At 36.6% G+C, this 23,019-nt stretch overlaps 1 protein-coding gene across 3 annotated transcripts in view; it reads right to left on the minus strand.

Moving 5' to 3' along the window:
- Window positions 1-682: 682 nt before the first annotated feature.
- Window positions 683-23,019, minus strand: part of Scel (sciellin) — a 101,459-nt gene continuing 79,122 nt past the window's right edge. For all 3 annotated transcript variants that reach the window (XM_052732537.1, XM_052732535.1, XM_052732536.1), the window contains 10 exons: window positions 22,718-22,777; window positions 22,522-22,581; window positions 22,331-22,387; window positions 14,351-14,413; window positions 11,462-11,554; window positions 10,427-10,498; window positions 8,422-8,496; window positions 5,314-5,422; window positions 2,831-2,933; window positions 683-1,638 (listed from right to left, as the gene is read on the minus strand). In XM_052732537.1, the coding sequence (XP_052588497.1) occupies window positions 1,622-1,638; window positions 2,831-2,933; window positions 5,314-5,422; window positions 8,422-8,496; window positions 10,427-10,498; window positions 11,462-11,554; window positions 14,351-14,413; window positions 22,331-22,387; window positions 22,522-22,581; window positions 22,718-22,777 (709 nt within the window). In that variant the 3' untranslated portion in view covers window positions 683-1,621. The remainder of the gene's footprint in view (window positions 1,639-2,830; window positions 2,934-5,313; window positions 5,423-8,421; window positions 8,497-10,426; window positions 10,499-11,461; window positions 11,555-14,350; window positions 14,414-22,330; window positions 22,388-22,521; window positions 22,582-22,717; window positions 22,778-23,019) is intronic.

The following is a 23,019-nucleotide window of genomic DNA, read 5'->3' on the forward strand; positions in this document are numbered from 1 at the left end:
CTCAGTTTCCCTAGTTTGTTTTCTCACAACTTCCTGCCAGTGCCCTAGAATTCTATGTGCCAGCACAGCCCAGTCACTCTTCCTTCAAGAAACAGTTGCTATGTGCCCATAAAATACTTTATCTGTTCAATTTTTCTATGTTAGCAATAATAATGATTTCTTGTGTGATTATTGAATTTCCAACTCTGAAACAAAAGAATTCTTTTCAAAATAAAAGATTTATTTTAAGCAGTTAAAAATAAGTTAACTCAGCCAGGCAGTGGTGGTGCACGCCTTTGATCCCAGCACTTGGGAGGCAGAGCCAGGTGGATCTCTGTGAGTTTGAGGCCAGCCTGAGCTACAGAGTGAGATCCAGGACAGGCACAAAAACTACACAGAGAAACCCTATCTCGAAACCCCTCTCCCCCCAAAAAAGTTAACTCTCAGGCTGGAGAGCTGGTTCAGAGATTAAGAGCACTGGCTGCTCTTCTGGAGGTCCTGAGTTCAATTTCCAGCAGCTACGTAGTGGCTCACAATCATCTATAGTGGGATCTGATGTCCTCTTCTGGCATAAAGGCATATATGCAGATAGAGTACTCATATACATAAAATAAACAAAAATAAGTTAACTCTCATAGTATGAACTATGTATAACTTGTGATCACTATAATTGCCAGAAGTCAATTTTAGTGAATGATAGTGAGACATTATGGAAACTCATTTTATTGTTGTCAGTCATCTGTAAACATAAACTGTAACATGAACACATATAACATGTTTGTAATCCATAGCTATTACTTCTCAGATAATTTGTACACCCAGATTTTGAAATGCATGCAAAGAAAGTTTAACAAATTATACATCATATGATTTTACCTATCACCCATAAAGCTATTAATTTCAGTTTTAAGAATAGTCTATAAAAGATATGCCTGTGATAAACTGAAGGAAGACAGTTAGGTGAAATTATTTATGTGTCCCAATACTGTTAACAAATATACCAACATATTTCTAAACAGCAAACTTAAATTTCTTTTAGAATCAGAAAACTGGAAAAACAAAAAGGGACCTTGGAAATCATTTTGTCTAATGCCTGTGGTGCCACAGAAAATGTCACAGAAGTCGGGAAACTTTAAGTGATTTTCTAAGGTCCAAACAACTTGTACATTGATCTTGCTGAAAAACTTTATAACAAAATTTCTACGTGCATTTTCTTTTGCAGAAATAAAGAAGTTTATCTTGCTCCTATGCCTATTTGTCAGGGTGTGTCAACAAAGCTCTAATACAAATTATTAGGGGAATATAGGTGAGAAGGTGGGAAACTTGGTTATAATGAAAATCAAGATGGGCAGCCAAATATAGAACAGGGATGGCCTGTTCAGGGCTGACAGTGCTCACTGCCATTGACTTTGGTAACTAGAACTGTGTGAATGTTTATCACTAAATCTTGCCAGATACCAGATGGTTCTTTTCATATATGTGACCTTATTCAAAGTAATTAGATTATTTGTGCAATAACAAAATTGTTATTTTGATACAAGAGATAATCTTCAATGTAAATCTTTTCTAGAGCATATAGTCTTAAAATGTAGCTTTGAATTCCTTAACGAAGGCTTTTCTTCTTCATTTCCACATATCAGTGTTACTGAATCCACTTTGCTGAAAATTTAAAACAAAGTTAGATACGTTAATCAATATGAAAATAAAACCACCATTAAAATGTGAAAAAACAGCCATTCTCCCAGGGGCTCCTTCTGGATGAAGCATTCTCTCATTCCTTCTGGTCCTGAGTTCTGCACTCTGGCTTTGGTCAAACACGAAATGACACACACTGGGTGTGTATATTTAAGAAACGAGTGAGAGCCACAGCTATGCATGGGGAACAATCTGGGGGAGGCAGATTGCGGAGTACAGATATAATCAGGTTTAACCTTACAACTGATGCTGGAGCCTGATGGAACATGGGTCTCTGGACACTTTTCCAGATGTAGCCACCTAGTAGCTCATTCAGCTCACCCATTTGTCATTAACTTCTGTACTTTTGATCCCCATGTAGGAATCCCTAATAGTCTCATTCACTATACCAAAGTCAGCAGGAACAAAGGCCCTTTAAACATTGTGACTATGGTCAACTATGGACCTTCCCCTCAATAGCAATTTGTTTCTCTTGTTCTACTTACTATTGAATCTAAAAATAAATTGAATGTACTTCCTTGTAACAATCAATTAAATCTTACAGGACCTTATTTTTCCAGACATATTCTGCATGTGTTTTAGATCAGTACTTAAATTTCTCATGCTTAGTTAAAAATGCATGCCCATAACATCTTGCTTTCTCTTTACTGATGCTAATTGAGTCCAAATTATAGTAACATTTGGTCTTGCATTGTTTAAAAAACCCCACAAAACTTAATGCTATATTTAACATAGAATTATATAAAATTAACTATTTCAGGTAAAAGTAACATTAAAAGGCATTCGTTGTATTATCAGACTATATTTAAATGTACTTCCAAGTCCAAGTCCAAATGAACATCCACAGAAATGATTCAACTTAAACAGTCATTTAATCAGCAAAAATTATTTCTGCTTCACAAACAGGAAAATTTTCTAAAATAAATGGCCTCTTTGTTTATACTGCATCCTGACTGATAAAAAAAAATAGTGTAAGTATTGACTGATTTATATCATTAAACAAAATGCTGTCACGGTTTAACTATCTGCCACTTCCTTTTTCATTAGTTGCATTTCATAAAGTATTGAACTTTACTGGAATATTTCATATTTATCAACACTAAATAGTCACCAGAGTTAGTGAGAATAATTGCTGCTCACAGAATATGGCACTTACCCATCACTTTAGAGTAGCAAGGCTCACAATGTATGGTCTGTCTATAAATCCAGATACTATCACCTGCTTGTAGATTTTCCAAAGGCTTCTTGCATATTTCACACTAGAGAAAACGATATATATGGAGTTCATATTATAGACTGAGAATGTATCCTCAAGGGACTGGGGATAGAAAAACCTTTCGGTTCTAAGACCACCCTCCTGAGAAAGTCACAGACAGCCCTGAAGAGATGTCACAGGGAAACTGAGTGTGCTTGCCTATCATCACATGCCAAATTTTTTAAATAAATCTCCACAGCATCCTTCCAAGTGCAGGTGAAGTACAGAGAATCTTTACCACTGACGTTTTCTTCACAACTCACAATGGAGCAGACAGAGTTGTTCACAAATTGTCTATGCCAAGGACAGGATAACCATCTAACGTCTCAAACAAAAACACAGATTTGTATTTGTCATTTGCTTGCACAAAGGAGAGCTGTGCAATCCGGGCACAGCCTGTTGAACCAAACAAGCTGCTGATCATATAGGGATGGGGTGGGGTTTGCCTCCATTTTTTTCAGACCTGTCTGCTGCTCATTGGCCAACTTCCAAATATGAGTCGCTGGTTGACTTTCAAGATGAATTCACTAGAGCAAATTGCCTTTGATCCATTTATTAAACATTTAAACTAGTTTAAGTGGTTCTCTGTTACCATGGCTGTAGAACAATTTGTCTTTTTCTATGAGTATGAGGAACATTTTTCTTCTGTCATATGCTTAAAATGGAAATGAATCACTTAAAACATAATAAATGAAAGCTATTCCTATTTACTAAGAGCAATCACCAGGAGAATTTCTTATTTTAGAAGATTTTATGCATACTAATTTTAAATTTTGAAGATATATGCTTTTGTTTAAGAGAGTATATCTTGAAACTAGAAATACTTTCATGTTATAATCGAATACTTGTTTTCATTTTTAGATTATATTTTTATAATGCTATATTGGGCTGTGGCTTAGTTTGTTTTTCATATTTATTTATTTATTTGATGCATGTGTGCCATGAGACTCAGGAGGAGAGGTCAGAGGAGAACTTGTGAGAATTAGTTTTTTCCTTATAGAATGAGGGTTCTAAAAATCAAACTCGGGTCATCAGACTGGCTGCAGGTTAGTATACACGCTCAGTCATCTTACCAGCTTTGTTTCCAAAACGAATATTTCTGATTGCTAGGTAATTGGTGGACAAACAATCAATGGACAAAGTAGTACATCTGTTTGGCTAAAGTAAATTTTCATCAACCACAGAATCCATCATAGATCTGTCACTAGATGGGTCATCATTGGTCCATCACTAGATGGGTCATCACAGTTCCATCACTAGATGGGTCATCACAGTTCCATCACTAGATGGGTCATCATTGGTCCATCACTAGATGGGTCATCACAGTTCCATCACTAGATGGGTCATCACAGTTCCATCACTAGATGGTTCATCATTGGTCCATCACTAGATGGGTCATCACAGTTCCACCACTAGATGGGTCATCATTGGTCCATCACTAGATGATGGGTCATCACAGTTCCATCACTAGATGGGTCATCACAGTTCCACCACTAGATGGGTCATAATTGGTCCATTACTAGAAAGGATCCATACTTAGGCAAGTGATTTCCAAATTGGATGCATATTAGACAAATCTAAGGAGCTTTTAAAGCTACTGGTGTCCAAAAATAATCTCTGAAATCTTAAATTTTCTGAGTATGCTAAGATTTTTTTTCCTTAATCAATCTCTGTGACTATAACTCATAACCGGCATTGAGAACCACAGCCTGCTCAATGATCTATTTTACAGGTAAGGAAACCAAAGCCGCATGCATGGACACCATACTGAGGGGCAGAGTCGGAATGGAGGTCTTCAGATACCCAGTGCGGTGCTCATGCAATGACACTGTGAGGTTTGTGACCGACACACCACCACTGCGAAGGTGAGAAGAAAGAGCTGACTAAAACCGAACTTGGATGCACTTGCTATTGAACATTTCTGTTACTTATGAAGCCACAGTTAACCACAGTCTCAATAGCAGACTGAGGTTAAACCACTGTGAGGCCCGAGTCCTGAGCTCATGACAAGAGAGCTGCTAGCTTTATTCTCAACAGTCCATTTTCCATGACGGAGTTGGTTACATATTTGCTGTAATACACTATTTATTAAAATGTTACAGAAACTTAAGAATGAACAAGCATTCACCTTTTCCAGAGACTTAAGGTTCCTGGCTAAGGGATGTGTGGTGAACGAATTCTAAGCCTAAAGCCAAGGTAGTAATTATAGACCTTTGAGGGTGGAACTGCAGAACATGAAGAAATACTTAAGTAGCATGTTATTGATGTGGATTATAGAGTGTTTAAAGTTTTAACTTTATCCCAAGCATCTCAATAAATAAATGCATTTTTCCTTGTCATTGTGCAACCTTACACTTAGTAGCATGAAACAAGTGCATGTTTACCTTAAAGCAAGTGGAATGGCAGCAGATTTGTAGTTCATCTAAAATCATTTTAGTCTCTACCCCCAAGGGCTTGCGGCAGTAAGTGCACATATCTCTTTCAATGACAGACCTGTAGTGACATAAGAATTAAAAACCATTTAAAATTGCCATCGTGTGGGGACAGGCATATTCTCTGCAAAATCATGTGGGAACATACTAATCCTGATGGAGCTTCAGGGATCACACGAACATCCAAAAACATGCTGTTTACTTATTCTCATGACAGGATTAATTCTATAACGATGTCAAGGAAACAGCACAAGGGAAAAGTCTCAGGTTATTAATTTGCCAGCAATCAAGAGCATATCTGGGCAGAAAAGGATGCTCAGTTTCCCAGTTGAACTACAACAAAAGCATTCCTCAAATCTTAAAGAACATTTAAACTAATTTACTTATACACTGCATAAAGAAATTGTGCATCTGATTAATGCAAATTTTCATCCAATAGGCCCCAAATAGAAATCCATTCAGGAATGTGTTTATGAACTCATAAATGATGAATCTACAGAGTCAGAGTCATCAGAACAGTGCTCTTGGTACCATGGTGAGAAGCAGGATACAGGGATGTAGATCACGACAAAATTAATTTATTCTCTAAAGGAAGGTATGAACCTGCCAAAAATTAGATGAGAGAAAAAGCAGTTTTTCTTACTTATTTTAGAAACTTAATATTCAACAACAAATGAACTATAAATATGATCAACACAGTAAACAAAAATTTTAAATCATGCCAGAACCTTAAGAAAAGGTTCTTTTCCTTTTGAAAGGTCTCAAAATTGTCTTAAACAGCTCCTGGCAGACTTTACTGGTTTTGAGGCATTATTAGCATGTAGGTCCAAAGTTTTCAGAGTAGCATATATGATAAGATAATGAAATAAAAATAGCCAATACTTGTACAGTGCATACATAAATTAATCTTGTCATGATCTCCATCCCTGTATCCTAACTCTATTATGCTACCAAGAGAACTGGCCCGATGACTCTGACTGCACATGTATGCAATACATGTATAGTACAATACTCATATAGTATATGATGAGTCGATTGCACATGTATGCAATATGTGTACAGTGCAATACTCATATAGTATATGATGTGTTGACTGTACATGTATGCAATATGTGTATAGTACAATACTCATATAGTATATGATGTGTTGACTGTACATTTATGCAGTATGTGTATAGTACAATCCTCATATAGCATATGATGTGTCCAGTGCATTTTCCCATGTGCTTTACTTTAAAAACACAGTTCATCCTGAGAAGTCGGGATTGTTATCATTTGTGTCACTTTATAGAAAAGAAAACAGGGACACAGAACAGCAGGTGAACTGCTGCTCATGCAGCCAGGGAGGAGCTCTGAATGGAGCAGTGTGATCCAGAGTCCTTCGCCTGCCTGGGAGGCCTTCTAACCTCCAGAGCTGAAATGAGCTGGTCATGCCCAGGCACCCCCCTTCCACCACCAAGAGAACAAGCAGAGAAAGGGGAACTGAGAGGAAGAGAACGTAAGAGGAAAGGCATTAAGAGAAGATAAACCTTGTCTGGTTTTATACTTCCAGTCATGCTAATTGCATCATCCTAATCACTATATACATACCTATATATATATATATATATATATATATATATATGTGTGTGTGTGTGTGTGTGTGTGTGTGTGTGTGTATGTAAAGATTTACATATATGTAAATCACACAATTCATATATATGTGCAAATTACATAGTGGTTTATTTATAAATATTTGCAACTTCTAATTTATTCTGTGACTACTTGCATACACATGCCTGACAAATATTTCCCTATGAACTGTCCCTATCTTCACATATGTATATATGTATGTATACACACACACACATATGTACATATATATATATATATAATGCATAAAACAAGGCTTCCCATTTAAGACTGCAAGCACATCACCAGCAGAAAATAGTGCCTCATAGAATCATCGTCTCACTCTATCAGCACTGATAAAGATCCAGAAACACAGGGAAAGAAGAAATGGCCTCTTCTGGTGAGATGCTCTTTGCACTGGGAAGGCCATGGTCGTGAAATGCCATCAGAGAAACGGTTGCTCCATTTATTTCCCTTAGCAAGTGGAATGTCAGTTTGTGTTTTCAAGAGTCACCTACTGTGTGCCTGCTAGGTGCTAAGTGCTGCATGAGAAGCAGAAGCCACACCTGAAAACAAGCTCGGCCCTTACTCCAGGCAGCCACCTTTCCAGCCCCTGTGGGAAAAACCCTAACAGAGGAAAAGTGGGCTCTTGTGTACCAGCCTGGAGAGATGGCTCAGAGGTTAAGAACACTGACTGCTCTTCCAGAGGTCCTGAGTTCAATTCCCAGCAACCACATGGTGGCTCACAACCATCTGTAATGAAATCTAGTGCCCTCTTCTGGCCTGCAGGCGTACATGCAGGCAGAACACTGTATACATAATAAATTAAAAAAAAATCTTTAAAAAAAAAGTAGAAGTTAAGTTGCATCCCTGGAGATCTGCAAGTCACTTTCCTCTGCCTAGAGGCCCCCATGGAATGTGAAACAGTAAGGAGGGTCACCAGAAGAAAAAGCCTGGGATAGGGCCAGTTCTCCATCCAGCATTAAATGTGTACTCATCCTAACCCTTCTAGGAACTGAGATGAGTCCATGTGTTGGACCAGGCCATCCACATAGCTACCTTTGGAAAACCACAAGAAGGAAGGGTTGAGGGCAGTCTAGTGAAGCAATAAAACCTAGGTACTTATAACACTGCAGGCAGGGGACTCTTGGGAATCACCAGCAGGAAGAAGGCCAGAGAAGTTTGGAAGGTGTGGAAAGGTCTTCTAGAATAACAGACATAAAAGCCAACCTCGGCTAGGAAGCAGGTTCCTGAATGCAGAACTGTGCTGCGGTCTCTTTGTGTATATTCCTAACAGTTTCCTACCTGTCTACCAATCAAAACCATTTCCAGACAAAGGACAAAGAGAAATATACATATATGTATATGCACATGAAAGTGTGCGTGTTTGTGTGTATGTAAGTGCGTATATACACTTTATGTCTATAACAGAAATATAAGCATACTCACCTATCTGAAGTTGAGTAAACAGTTTGTATATATTTTCCTGAGATATTTTCCTGATATCCATCCTTTGGTGATTTACTAAAAATGAACATATAGGGGCATGTGAGAATCAGGACATTTTCCCTCATATTGCCCCACATAGTTAGGAAACATGCATCCCTTCACACATTGTTATTATATTATTATTTATAACATTGCAAACACAGATGATATCCTTACACCTTTCATTTTTTTTAATCTGTAGAAATAATGATGCAAAGCCCCAGCAAGTCAACGCATAACACACACACACACACACACACACACACACACACACACACACACACCTTTGCCAAGGCTATCGGGTTTGTAAATGACAAACAATGACTCAATCCTGAACCCAACTCTAGAGACTTTCATACTATACTGTGCCATCTGTCAATATAGACTTTCAGAAAATCAGAGATACTTGAGGGACATCACTGTCACATTAGGGTAACAAACAAACAGTAGCAAATCCATCCTTTCAGAATATTCTACCCTACATATTATTGGTCTGACACAATACAGTATTATCTGTTACAGTTACACCTCTCAAATCTGCATTTGCATCAAAAGCACATTGAATTTGTTAAAACGACAACAGCCGGGACCCCCATGGCAGAGTTTCTGATTCTTCAGGTCTGAGATGGGGCCAAGTGATTTTCACTTGTAACAAGTCTGCAATGATGCTGTTGAAGCTGGCCCCAAAACTACATTTGAGAATTGCTGTCTGAACACACATACTCAGCTATTCCAATAACATATACACAGTAGTTTACAAAAGCAAACCATAGCCAACATGGCTAAATAATTCAAATATGGTTTAGTTCCTGTACTTGTATAAGTCAAGTTAATATTTTTAATCAACTATTCAATAAGTAAAAAAAACAAAAACCAGAAAGTAGTGTTTAGTAGACTATGCCTAATACTAGAGATTTACTGTTTCTTAAAAATTGATACCAGAGTTGTTGGCCTTAGTTTCAATGAGACGTTTCTTTAGGAAGCAAAATGTATCGATGTGCTGCTGTCCTACAGGGCCACCCATGTGTGCATACAGAGTACCATGTAAGTGCAGAATAAATGCCTATTCCTTTTACCCTATTTGCCAATATTTTGTGTCTTGTCTTTACTGTACATCATCCTCATGCTATTTACATATGTGCCAATTTCTTTCAGATTCAATAACTATTTATTATTTTAATTTTTTCCTTAAATGTTTTCTCTTTTAGTTTAATTAAAAGATAATAGAAATTACTGTCATGGAGCCACAATAGAGTGAGATTTGAATTAAGAAAAAATTTCTTTGGAAGCTGTATGCTTAAGTTACACATGGGTTTGACCCAAAGAGGCATTGAGTTGCCCTGGGAGGTCCCATGCACACAAAAGATTCCCCTGAATGGCTGTCTTGGGCTTCTTTGAAGTAAACTCACACATGTCACATACGTCTGCATTTGTGTGCTTTGCCATTATATTACCCTATAATTAGGCCAATTCTCACTTTTTATACTCCTTGAAAACTAAATATGTTGTGATCCATAGCCTCAGCTGACATTTTTGTCAATATCCATCATTCCATGCAGATGGTTCCATAGAGCATCCATAGATGCTCTGCAATTTAGGCTATGATATGTTGACCTGTGTTAGACAGGAAGTAAATAGTACATAGAGTCTTTGAATTAAGGTGATTCAAATTAAAAGGTTATTATAACCAAATAGTCACACATTTATGTAATAACATTTGATTATGAATCCTATTACTTATTCATTAGTGATTTGAAATACTTTTGAGTATATACAATGACTATAAGTCATTTATCAACTGCTTAATATTGGAAACAACATAAATATTATATGTGTAGAACTTACAATATTCTTAAACTATCTTCTCTATGAAAAAAGCACACCCTGAAATGGTAGTACCTTTTACATGGCATAGATCATTTCACAGCTATAAAAAAGTGAAATATCTGAAGCACTTTTCCATTACCTATTCTCCACATAGGTCCTTGTATAGATAACAGTGTCCTTAGGGCCAGCATTCCTGGTTCCAGTATTGGAGCTACAATAAAAACATTTAGTTTCATATTGAAATATAACTTGTGAGGACAATAAAAACAAAACCATTTTTCCAATTCAATGCAAAAGGTAATATATATATATATATATATATATATATATATATATATATATATATTAGTTTATATCTATTCTGTTCAAATGAAAATGTTCAAATGTTATTGACCAACTCCTGCAGAATTTTGCCACCCCTTCCCATTCAATTCTTAACTTCCACTGTCTTGTTCTACTTCAGTATTAGTATTCAGTATTAGTATTCATTCAGTATTTCTACTACTGTGAAAACTAATGATTCAGTACATTTGTCTAAGAGCGTGAAGATCATTCCAACTATCGATGTACTGTATTTTAATGTCTTTTCTCCTGATGCCATGTTCATTTCTAAGCCATAAATTTCCCCCATAACTTAAGTTAAAAGTGGACTTTAATTGACTAGTCAAACCTCAGATTTAATGACATATTCAGACAGATCTAGTTCAAGAATGTGAATACACAGGATGGAGAGATGGCTCAGTAAGGAAGAGCACTTGTTGTCTTAGGGAACCCATGTTTGAATCCAAGCACCCACACTGGGTGGCTCCCAATCATCTGTAATTCAAGTTACAGGGATCTGATACTTTCTGGACTCTATGATACCAGCACATGTGTGGCCACATACATAGACTCGGGTATATATACACACAAAAGAAAATCAATGAATCCTTAGGAAAAGAATGCCAACGTCAATGTCACAATCATGTTTTATATAATTGTAGACTTTAAAGCAACAACCACATTCTATATTTTTCTATGTGCATCCCAGCAATAATTGAGTTGCTGACTCAACAATTTCATGTAAGGGTATTTACATATAGAAAGTTCCACACTTTAAAAAATGATTAGCTTGCATGTAAACAAATAAACACAGGGATAGTTCTGTGTTTGGTTTTGTAATTGTCTTTAGTACCTGAGGCTGTTTCTGGCCTCATAAGAATAGACAGAGGTTCTCGTGGACTCCTTGAGTAGAGTGTTGGTGAATCCATTGACTTGGCCATCTAGCCTGCAAGAGGAAACATATGTGTTTAGCACTCAAAATCAAGGTCACTTGCAAATACTTTTGATTTATTAAGATTTTACTCAGTAGACAGTATTTCTTTACATCTACCTAGTTTCTGCACAGAGACATACAGTAAAGAATAGCAGCCTGCTTTACTGGTTCCACTGGCTCCACAGAAATCACTGTCTTACCTTCAAGAATAATCCACAAACACAGGCATAATATCTAATGCTACGTTAGAATGTATTTTCATCAAGGATGGAAATTGGTTCCTCAATCATTTTCATAATAGTTGTGTCCTTTAGAAAGCTTCCTTTGTACCATATATCTAAGAATTCATCAACTTAATGAATGATCCAGGGGTTGCTCTGAGACACTTCAGTTCCCGCTTTGCTTTAATGAGAGGTAATACTTTGAAGACTACAGAAGTCTGACCTAGATTTCTGCTGATCTAAAAATGTCATCGTGTTTAACAGAGCATAAACACATTCAGTTTCTTCCCTGCAACAGAGGAAATTCTCAGTGAAAAAATAGTGAAAGTTGTAGCATTTTTTTCCTCTTCTGTGTTGGTAAGCTTTGAGAGCAAAGCCATGAAAGCCCACAGGAAAGCTCAGATTTTCATTAAGCCTTATTGTCAAACAGGCTGTCTGTGGGTGGGTTTGTGCACTTCAGTGCTGGTGCCCACAGAAGCCAGAGACAGCAATCCTCTGGAGTTGGAATAATAGACATTTCTGAGCTATCCAACATGGGTGCTGGGAACTGAACTCTGGTCCTCTGCAAGAGCAGTCCGTGCTATTAACTACTGAGCCTTCTCTCTAATCTTGTCCTATATAACTTTTAAGGAAGAAAATGTGTTACTTGATCATCTCTGACATACAAAAAATAAAATTAATAAAATAAATGAAAATATTAGAAGAAGGTATCTGAAACTATTTTAAACTATAAAAATTTTAGTCTTTGCTAAACATACACTAACATTTCCAAGTATGAAGCTGTGAATTGAAGTTAGGATAACCTTTCTCTCTCTTGTGTTAAAAGAAACTTTACAAAGTTTTGATGTATGATATGTTCTGATATGTTGATTTTAAATGCATCAGGTCCTAACATCATAAATTTAAAGTTATTACATTTATGTGATTATAAATGTGTATACACATTTCTATGTCAATAAATGTTTGTGGGTAGTTGTGATGTAATTAACATATTATATATTCATCCATAATAAGTTACTTTGTGTTTATTTACCTTTAACAATCTTGCTTTAAAGGAGATGTTTTCAAGTTATAGCAAGTAGTAAAAATGTGGGATCACTACTGTCATAGAAAGTTTTCTCTTGGGATTACTAGGCTTTGTCATTCCAAGAACAATAAACTTGGTTCTGAATTGTTGAAAAATATTCAAATTTAGTGCTTTCCTAGAATTCATAAGACCTCAGTTTCAAACTCCAGTCTCACTAAATAAATATTAATTATATTCAAATCACATAATACACACTATAAAATTTAACTTAAGCAATGCATAGCTACCCAAGAAGAAGGCTATGGGGGTTGCTGAGATGAATTTATGTTGTCTTTGGTGGTGCTAATTCAAAACATCACCCGTTTATAAAATACACAAACAGAACTGGGCAATAATCTGTAAACACTGCTGTTCTCTACTGAATTGTGTTCCTTAAAATGCATACACCAAAGTCCCAGTCTTCAATATATTGTTTCCTCACCAATTTTTTCTTGCTTCATGAATAGAAAAGGGAGCAGCTTTTAAATCAACTTAAGTGGAAAGTTCCTTAACAGCATTTAAACACTCAGAGTGTATATGGCATTGATCACTTCCAAGTAATGTTTGCCTGAAATGGGCTAAGCGTCAGTCCTAGGCTGTGGATGCATCTCTACGAGCCGCAGATCCTACTGAACATTTCTTTTCTCTCATTCAGTCATAGACTTTGCTGGGGTCACAACAAAGAGGCACAGATGATATGGAGAACCAGAGCAACATAAACTCTACCAGATTCAAAGGCATTTTGCAGACAGTATGGGGAAGACAGCCAGTTCCTCTTTCCCTAGCCATTCTACTCTTTGCAGAAAATACCCACAATATTATTTCTTACATAATCACAGAAGCTTTAAAAAAAAAAAGCAGAGGCACCTTGGGAAGGTTAAAAAAAGGAAATGAGTATTTTTAGAGTCCTTTAAACATGTGTAGAAGCATTGTTACACATGGAGAAGTTATCAGTTCCTCCCCAAGTTGTATGTAACAATGCAGTATAGCTCCTATGCTTAATATTCCTTTTAATTTCAAAGTATTAAGAGGCATTGATAGTGTGAAGGCCTTATCCTCTGTTGTGCAAAGAAATTTCAAATAAGAGTTTGCTTTGTTGCTATGAGAAATTTGTGTGTGTGTGTGTGTGTGTGTGTTTGTGTGTGTGTGTGTGTGTGTGAACATGAGATATCCAAGGAAGAGAGCTGCAGGGTACTTCTTTCCCTACTGAAAACCTACCAAGCAACAGTGAGTAAAAATAAATGCTTACAAACCAAGTAAAGGGCTTTGAATTTTCATGACACCTTTTATACCGAGTAACAGGATGGAGCAACAGGAATGAGAAATTCGAGCACAATTAGAACATTGTTAGTTTTTTTCTGTGTTAGATATTAAGCATATGGTGCTATAACTTTTTTGATTTGGATAGTACTTACATTTAAATGCCACAATTCAATCCAACTCCCCCAGAAAATTTTCTAAACTATCACTCAGGTACAAAAGGAATTCCTAAGAAATAAAGCCAGTTGCAATCAATCTTACCTTCCATTCTTATTTTCAGATGCGTGAGAATCTACTTCAGCCAAATTTTCTAGGCCCTGGTCTCTAAAGAAAAATAAAAATAAAAATAAATAAAAAGAAACAAAAACATAATGTGTATGTGTGGTTTAGTTGCAACACAATTGTAGGAAATAAAAAATATTACAATAAAAATCAGTACATCATCTTAGACATAGTCATTTTTGGTTTAGAAGTGCCTAGGAGACTAGAAATTGGATATTGAACTATTTAATCTATTGGTTTGTAGGTAAATATGCAAGTGTGGCTGGACTAGCCATGAAGGGTGGATAGCAGGCTTGCCTAGTATGTAGAAGGTCCTGGGTTTGATTCTAGCACCATTTAAAGGGGTGTGGATTTTATAAGTGACAGAGAAATTGCTTTTGGAAAGCTTGGGAAACCCAGTCTAAAAAGTGTCTAGCTCAGACTGAATGGGTGCTAGGTTTGTGTCCTGAAGCATTGATCTCAGGTTCACATGGATTACCTCATTCAAATCTCACAGTTCTGGCATCTGGAGCTTGGAAACACTGAGTGAATCTCCCAAAGCCTGTGAACTAACTTACAGAAGAATGAAGAACTGAACTCACACTACCCTCCTCCCAAAAAACCAATGCTTGGATGTTTTTAGCTGGAGACTTCATTCACACCGTTGGGTTATAGAAATATAAAACCTCAGACCAACAACTGAATAAGAAATTCACAAGGTAGAGGATAAATGTGATGATGAGATTAGGCTGTTTCCATGATTTTACACCTTCCATGATTTACAGGGTCCTCTGACATGTTGTCATAGATTAGTCATTTGCATAGTACCCTAATGTTAAAAGACCCTGTTTGCTGTTTTCATGAGTTTGGAAAAGCCTCTGTTGTGAAGCCTCCTGAGGAGAAGCACCACTTCGGAATAACAGTGAGGCCCATTTCTTCCCCTACTTCCTTCAGTACATACTTCCTTAGGCTTCATTTTTTTAAATGAGGCTCCTAATATCCAGTACAACATGGTTTGGGTGAGAAAAATACAAAATAGCAAAATGATTAAGCTGTGAGTAAACCAAGTAAAAGAAGAGTAATATTTAATAGAATGCAGTGAGTTAGTGGTAAATAGTTAATAGACTGTGGTAATGTCAAAGTGAGTTATTGACTCCACAGTCCTGAGCGGCCTTTTCATTTTCATTTCAGTCCAAAATTTTACAGCGTTGGAATTAACTCCAGTTCCTAAAATTCTCCCTTCTTGCTCTCCAAAATGTTGGATTCAAATAGGGTTACTCTACAAAGAATCAGCATGTAGATTCTCACTCACAAAATTAACATTGTTATGGAAGCAAAATACAATAAAGTACCCTCATGTTTATGTGGAGAGAGATTTAGTAATATCCAAGTCATTAATAATTGATAAACTATGCAAATTAGTCAGCACACTTTAGCTTCTTAAACTTCACACTTAAAAAATATTTGTGTGCTTTTAAAAATGTAGAAATTAGTTTAAATATATTTAATGTGAGTTTAAATATTTCAGTAAAATGTACCTCATTTCAGGAATATTAATTGATGTTGTAATCTGAATGATGACACAAAATTCAAAACTGAATTCCTCCACATTATCAGACTAAGTTGTATAAGGTCAATCCTGCAAATTTATAATGCAGATAGAAGGCTTTGAATTTGCCTAAATGATGGTTTTTCACTAATTATTGCAAAAGTCATCATTGTGATATCAGAGGCTACCTACCTATTATCTTAGCATCCTTCACTAGTAAGTGTTTCTTTCCTGTTTGAAAGCTTGAGACATGGACTATCCCAGTATTCATTCAGACTGGCAGTGATAGATGGTGAAAGATCACAAGATATGTGAATGTTGGGAAATCAGCATCCTGTACCAGGAAGTTATTCTCTTTCCACTGTGATAACATTGAAGTAATCAGGTGCTACATTAAGGAGGCTGTGGCTTTTCACAGCTTGGAAGTAAGGTCTAATACAGACTTGAGTAAAGTATGTGTTACATAAATATGTGAAGACACAAGTTAAGGAGAAGAGTCTGGAAGAGAGTTCCCCCTTGAGTCCAAGAGGAAATCAACCCTGCCATGATGACTTGACCTCAGGTTTCTCACTTCCAGAACTATGAGAGAGCATTCTTCATGTGTTTAGGTGATTTAATTTATGAGTTTTTTTAGGGTATCCCTACAAAGTCTGTATTGAGTTTCTCAAGAACAGTTCACTTGTGACTGCTACAGATATTGAGTATTTCCTTGCCTACAAACTTCATGCCTGCTCTTTGGGCTGTAGTTTTGGAGAGAAGGAAAAAGAATAGCTCCACCTGAGGAAGCAGAAGAACCCAGATTCTTGCAGATTCAACAACTACAACAGGAAACTCAAAAACTGGGCCTATTCATGCATTCAAAGAAGATACTCCCAAAGTAGGGTGAGTCATCAAAGAAACGATATTATTAGGTTTCATAAGATTTTCATATTTTATTAGATAACAGCACACATCAAGTTTGATTGTATAAGTTATAAGGTTTTTAATTTGAATAATCTATACCAATATTTAATGCAAACTTAATTATGAAAATCACACAATATGCATTTGCTTGGGGTATGCACACTGATGGATAGCATTAGCTAGATGTGTAGATCCAGTAAAAGAACTTTAGACTACCCAAGTTAAAGGATGCAAAAATAAACACTCTTTAATTAAGATCACATGTATTTCATGGCATCTTTTACACTGTGGCAAAAGATGAAAAACTGTGAGTCAAAGTGTAGAAAATAGATTTTTTTTTTTTTATAGAATTCCAAGCCCAATGTTGCAAGGTTGAGCAAATGTTTGATTCAAAAGTCTTTCTGTGTCTTTTGTTTACATTTTGGTGGTAGGAATCAAGCCCAGGGTCTTGCACATTCTAGACAAGACCTTTGCTAAGCTATATCCATAGGTCTAAGAATTCCTTAAAGATGAAGATTTAAATACATTTTGGGCAGACTGTGAGTTATTTAAGGAATAAAGCCACATACATATTTTTCAGTATAAGAATTCTCCATCTTGTAATAATATAATGCATTCTCCATAGTTGTGTGTTTTATGATACTTTGTGTTCTGACAAATAAAGCTTGCCTGGAAATGAGAGAAGCAGAGCAGCAGCCACTAGAAACTTCTTACCTCTACGAATCCTCAGACTGAATGGGGTGAGATCCTGTGTCCACTTGCCTTATATTCCTGACTCCATCTCCCTAGTGCTGGGGTTAAAGGTGTGCACCACCGCTACCACCAGGCTCTGTTTCTCTTTGAGACTGATTCAATCTTGTGTAGCCCAGGGTGGCTTTGAACTCCTGATCTCCCTGCTTCCTCCTCCCAAGTGCTGGGATTAAAGGTGTGTGCCACCACTGCCTGGCCTTTATAGTTACCTACTGGTTTGCTCTGCCCTCTGATCGCCAGGCAAGCTTTATTTGTCAGAACACAAACAAAATATCACCTTATGGGCCAAATCAAGGAGAAACATGGAGATTCTTTCTCATTAGCTTTTCCTAGGATGTGTTCCCATGTGAGAAAGTTATTAACTCAGTTCTAACCACTCTTCCTCTCTTGTGCGTGTGTAGGAGGAGTTTATTAATAGGGTACAATATGTTTCTCTCTACACTGCTAACTTAATCTGCTTCTGTAAAGTGTCCAACACAGTTACAAAATTAAAGAGTTTTCATACAAAAATTAACTATTTTTTCTTTTATGTCAGGAATTCATATGAGGCATTAGATTTTTAACTCAAAATGAATCTCCTTGAAAGGAATATTGCATTTAGTGAAATAACTCACATAATTCCTTGGCTCACTGACATAGCAAAATGGGATGGCATTTACATACTTTTATAATTCTGTTCAATAAACATTTTATATTCTTAAAGATTTTATATTCAAGAAATTAATAGATCTGAGTATGATTTAAATATTTAAAATATAACACATAACTAAAAATTTTAGTGTTCCTGAGTCACTGTGATTCCTTGAGATTGTCATAAGCAGGAAACAGTTACTGACTCAAGTAAAGAAATCAATCATATAAAATAGATTTATTTTATTTAGTTTCAGTGGTAGGGACTTAGAATGTTGGAGATGGAATACAATAGATTTTACCTAGGTAGACTATCATAAAATGTTGATTATTCTGATATTTAGTCTTTAATTCACATTATATTTATTAAAAATTTAATATCTATCAGGCATTGTGTCATTATGCTTCTGCACTATATAAAGAAAGAAACAAGGTAATTCCATTCATACCTATAAAGACCTTATAGATAGAAAGAGATTATTAGACAATAATTCACTCAAAATTCATATATGGAATGCTGTACGTATGGAGGTTGAAAGGGGCTTTCCTGAGTCTGAGTGAGAAACACCAGGCTGGCACCCAAAGGATACACAGTAGCTTCTGTAGCAATGTATTGAGAGGGGAACCAAGAGTACAGGTCAGAGAGAATGAGGATGGGAAATGGGTTTGCTTGTGAGAGAAGAGTAACCGGACTCGGGGGAATCACACAGAAAACATCATGGTGGTCTTTGGAGCACGGTTAAGGAGCATGGCTGTGACCCAATGGTAATAGGAAGACAGTGAAGGATTATACTTGGAAAGTGACGTCATCAGATTCCTGTTTTAGGAAGATCACTGTTCATCCCTGTGGACAGATTGAAAGTTAGAAGTCGTGACTAGCAGCAGGAGTGGTTAGAAGGCTGGAAAGTAACCATCACTACAGCAGCACTATGGAAAATGCAGAACCACTTCCAGAGATTGTGATGAGAAGCATCTATCGTGATGACCGCTGGATTCGAATGAAGCAGTAGAGTAACTCACCCCATGTTTATGTCTTGAGCAGAAATATGAGAGACACACAGCGGGGAGATAGGAAGAAACTGACCTCATGTTACAGTACTAAAATCTTAGAAGGTATATGTTAACAAACAGGAAAAATGTTGACAAATGGAACTATAACTACTAATAACTAGAAGTTATTTTTTGCTCTATGTGAATGCCTTTTTTACTAGAAAATATTTGATGTCACTAATGTTAATTTTTGCAGTATTCTTCAGTACCTATTGGAAGCAGAAGTTTAGAACATTAATAATTAATCTAACATCAGCTTATTGACTACAGATAATGGGGTCTATCTTTAGTGTTGGTTCACATTACTACTAAAAGCCATGCTATTTCTCATTGAGTAAATGGAAATTCTGAGCACATCTGCATTTGTTCTGGTTGCCGTGTTCCTGGGATCTCAGAGTGCTTGTATATATTTCTGATGGATGAGTGAAGTCTATTCAGTCTCTAACTGAGAATTAAATATGCAGCTGCTGAAAGTGTCAGCGAAGTCACACAAAAGATCGGATTCACTGCTGCTTTGCTACTAAATGATCAGTGCGTGTGTCACATTGCACTGATGTAAGAAGGCTTTGTGATGGTTCATCCCACTAGTACAAGCTTAAAAACTCCCTTTTCTTTGCCTATGCTGAAATCAAGAGGGCAGCATGGTTACATGGTAGATTCAGGTGGTTGAATCAATCCATAAATTCACTCTTCTAAGACAGTTCAGTCTTTTCTATCTGTCTGTTGTGTGATGATTCTTGGCCATTTATCATCAAATCCACTACACTACTGGAAAACAGTCAGACAGGTTAGCTTAGCTGACCGAGCTGTCATCATAGAACTCTATGGTGCCAGATTGTTTAAATCATTTTAATAGTAATGTATTTGCTTAAGGAAAAATTTCTTTTTTCTGTGGATTTCTGGAAAAGGAGTTGCTAGCATACAAACTACTTTTCATAAAGTTTGCCTCTTGCAGTAAAACCAGAGGCAAGACTCTTACAAGAACTGCCATTGCCAATATAACACATTCGATGGTGATAGGCAAGAGGCAGGAGTTGGCACGTTCCCCTATTAGTTACTGCATAGCATGGCTATTAGACCCATTACCAACATTACCGGTAATCTCCAAAAACTGCTACTGATGACAAGGACAATCCACCCCATTAACTACCACTGTGAAGAAATTATTCTATTTAATTCTAATTCTCTGGAGTAAATAGATCTTGTTAGAGAGCCTAGGATCACTTAACCACATATCTTTGCTGGTCTCCTCAAGGTCATAATGTCAGAAGAATCTGAGTTTATATCTACTGTATATTTTCTTCCTTTGAAGGACAGTTTGGTATCTTTGAGCTATAGTTTCTTCTATAAAATAAGGCATAGAAATATCTATCCCATGGGGTATAGTGATCATAAATCATATGTAATTTTTAGTCTGACTGCCCAGGGGCTCAGTAAGTACCCTCTGAGTAGCCATTGATTTTTAATTACTTTCAGGATGCCCTGCTTTTAAGACTCAACACCCCAGGATAAAAACACACAAGAACAAAATAAGGTATTGATGTAGGACACAAGGTAAGACTACATTGTCCTTTCTCTCCTCATAGGTTCATAGTACTTTTTGTAAATAATTTGTTGCCTTCATTTCAGAATATTAGGCCATGATTCTCAGTTATGTAATTATGATGATAAAATTTCAAGTAAGTAGAACAATGTGAACTTTAATTCACTGATAAAATGTGTGTTGCTACAAATTTTCCCTATTAGTTATTGCATAACATGGTTATTAGACCTGTTACCAACATGACTGGTTGACATGCTGATCATGACAAAAAAATCCACCCAAATAATTTGACTTAAGGCCCACTCAACAGGAGGGAAATCATTCCTGGTACTAGAAACCTAGATATCTTCCTGGGGCTAGTGTGATTGTGGACTTTAGAAAACAATCTATTATCATCACTTTGCTAGACCCTCCCACTTCCTTACTACATTTTAAATCTTACCCTTATCCATAGATAAAATGTAGTGACCTCCCCATCAAAGATGTTTCACTTTATAGCAAATGGAGACCGTTACAAAAAAAAAAAAAAAAAAAAAGCACAACTAGACACAATGCAGAGATCAACAGATTGTGGAGAGCCCAGCCCCCACAGACACATCTGCATCACAGCTCCTGTATCTGTGGCTTATGGAACATCATAGAAGAAACTACAGAAAGATTTTTAAGAGCCAGACTATCAGGAAGTCTGCTATAAAATAGTCTGTCCTAGAAATAGCTGCATAAACAAGACCAGAACATTGACAATATTAACATGTACTCATGTGAGAGGGAGAAATTTCACAGGATCACACCCTTAGACCAAAAGTATAGAAAACTAGTGACTGATGGGAGAGGGCGATTAGCCTCTCCCAGGAATGAGCTGCTTTACTGTTTATCCAAAGTGGTCATCCCTGAAACTATATACACACAAACAACAAAAGTAGACTCTTGAAGATTGTATTTATATATTTGTACATACATGTACACATGTGCACATAACAATAATAAAGAAAATAAGACTGTCAGTTTGAGAGTTAAGGGACATAAGAGAGGTTGTAGCAAGGGTATCTCGAAGGAGATGGAGGAGGAAAGGGGAGGGAGAAGGGGGAAGGATATAATTCTACTTTAATTTTGAAATAGCAAATAAGAGAATAGCTTTAAACTCAAGGTGTAAGCCCAAGGTTAAAATGTGCTATAATATTCTGTAGGCCCAGACAAGCTGAGGATCTGGGATTTTGAAGAACTTAAGTATCCTTTCCAAGATGGTTGAACTTCCTCAAAATATTTTGTCCTCTTATTTAGTTTTATTCATTTTTCATTTCAAAATTCCTTTTCCTTTAGGGGACAAACATTGGGTTGTCTTGGTACAAATAAGAAACCTAGAACTCACTCCAAAACCAAGCAATTGATGCAAGAAGAGTACAATATATCTCCTGTTGACAAGAGACACACAGGTCACAAATGGGTTCTTTGAAAACTAAAGAAAATTAGAAGCCTTATTTAAAAACGAAAGAAAGAAAATTCCTACCCTAGGACCTTGGGAATACATCAAAACCAGTCAGGTAAGGTTACCTACCGATTTGTGTTTCTGAGAGCAGAAGGCTTCACTTTAATAAGATTGTCCAAGTCTTGGCTGTTTAAAATAGTGAAAGGAGGTGGATTAGTAATGGCAATTTAGTTATGCTAGATCAACACAGCAATAGTAAAAATCCATTTCATACAAGGAAAACAGCTGAAAACATGAATTAGCAGCTTTAGTTTTATTACCTTTGATCGTGTCTGATCACTGTAGGATTCCCCCTGATGATGCCATCCAGATCATGGTTTCTTTCAGTGGAATAATAGATAGAAAACTGGTTAATGATAAAGTTATTTTAGTGAGGACAACACTTTAACTCTTCTTGGAATAATAAAACATAATATTCTTCCTGACACAAACTCAATAAAAAATAAGTTTTATTACCTTTGGTTGTTTGCAAGAACATCGGGATTTACTTTGATGAACTTATCAAGATCTTGATGTCTTCAAGGGGAAAAAGACAAAAGCATTAAGGGTTAGAGATATTAGTGTTTAGGGCATTCGTAAATGGCCTCTACGGGAGGCAAGGATTCTATCATGGGATACATCATTGTAGTGGAGAACAGCAATGGTATCTTTCCCACCCAACACAGGGTACAAGAATTATGCTCAGGAGAACTTGCTGAGTCCTCACACTTATTTCCAGAGCAATCTGCCAGGGCGTGCATCTTCAGTATTCCACAAGG

This window comes from Peromyscus californicus, unplaced genomic scaffold (assembly GCF_007827085.1).
Source record: "Peromyscus californicus insignis strain IS unplaced genomic scaffold, ASM782708v3 Scaffold_12__1_contigs__length_115047231, whole genome shotgun sequence".
Lineage (NCBI taxonomy): Eukaryota > Metazoa > Chordata > Mammalia > Rodentia > Cricetidae > Peromyscus > Peromyscus californicus.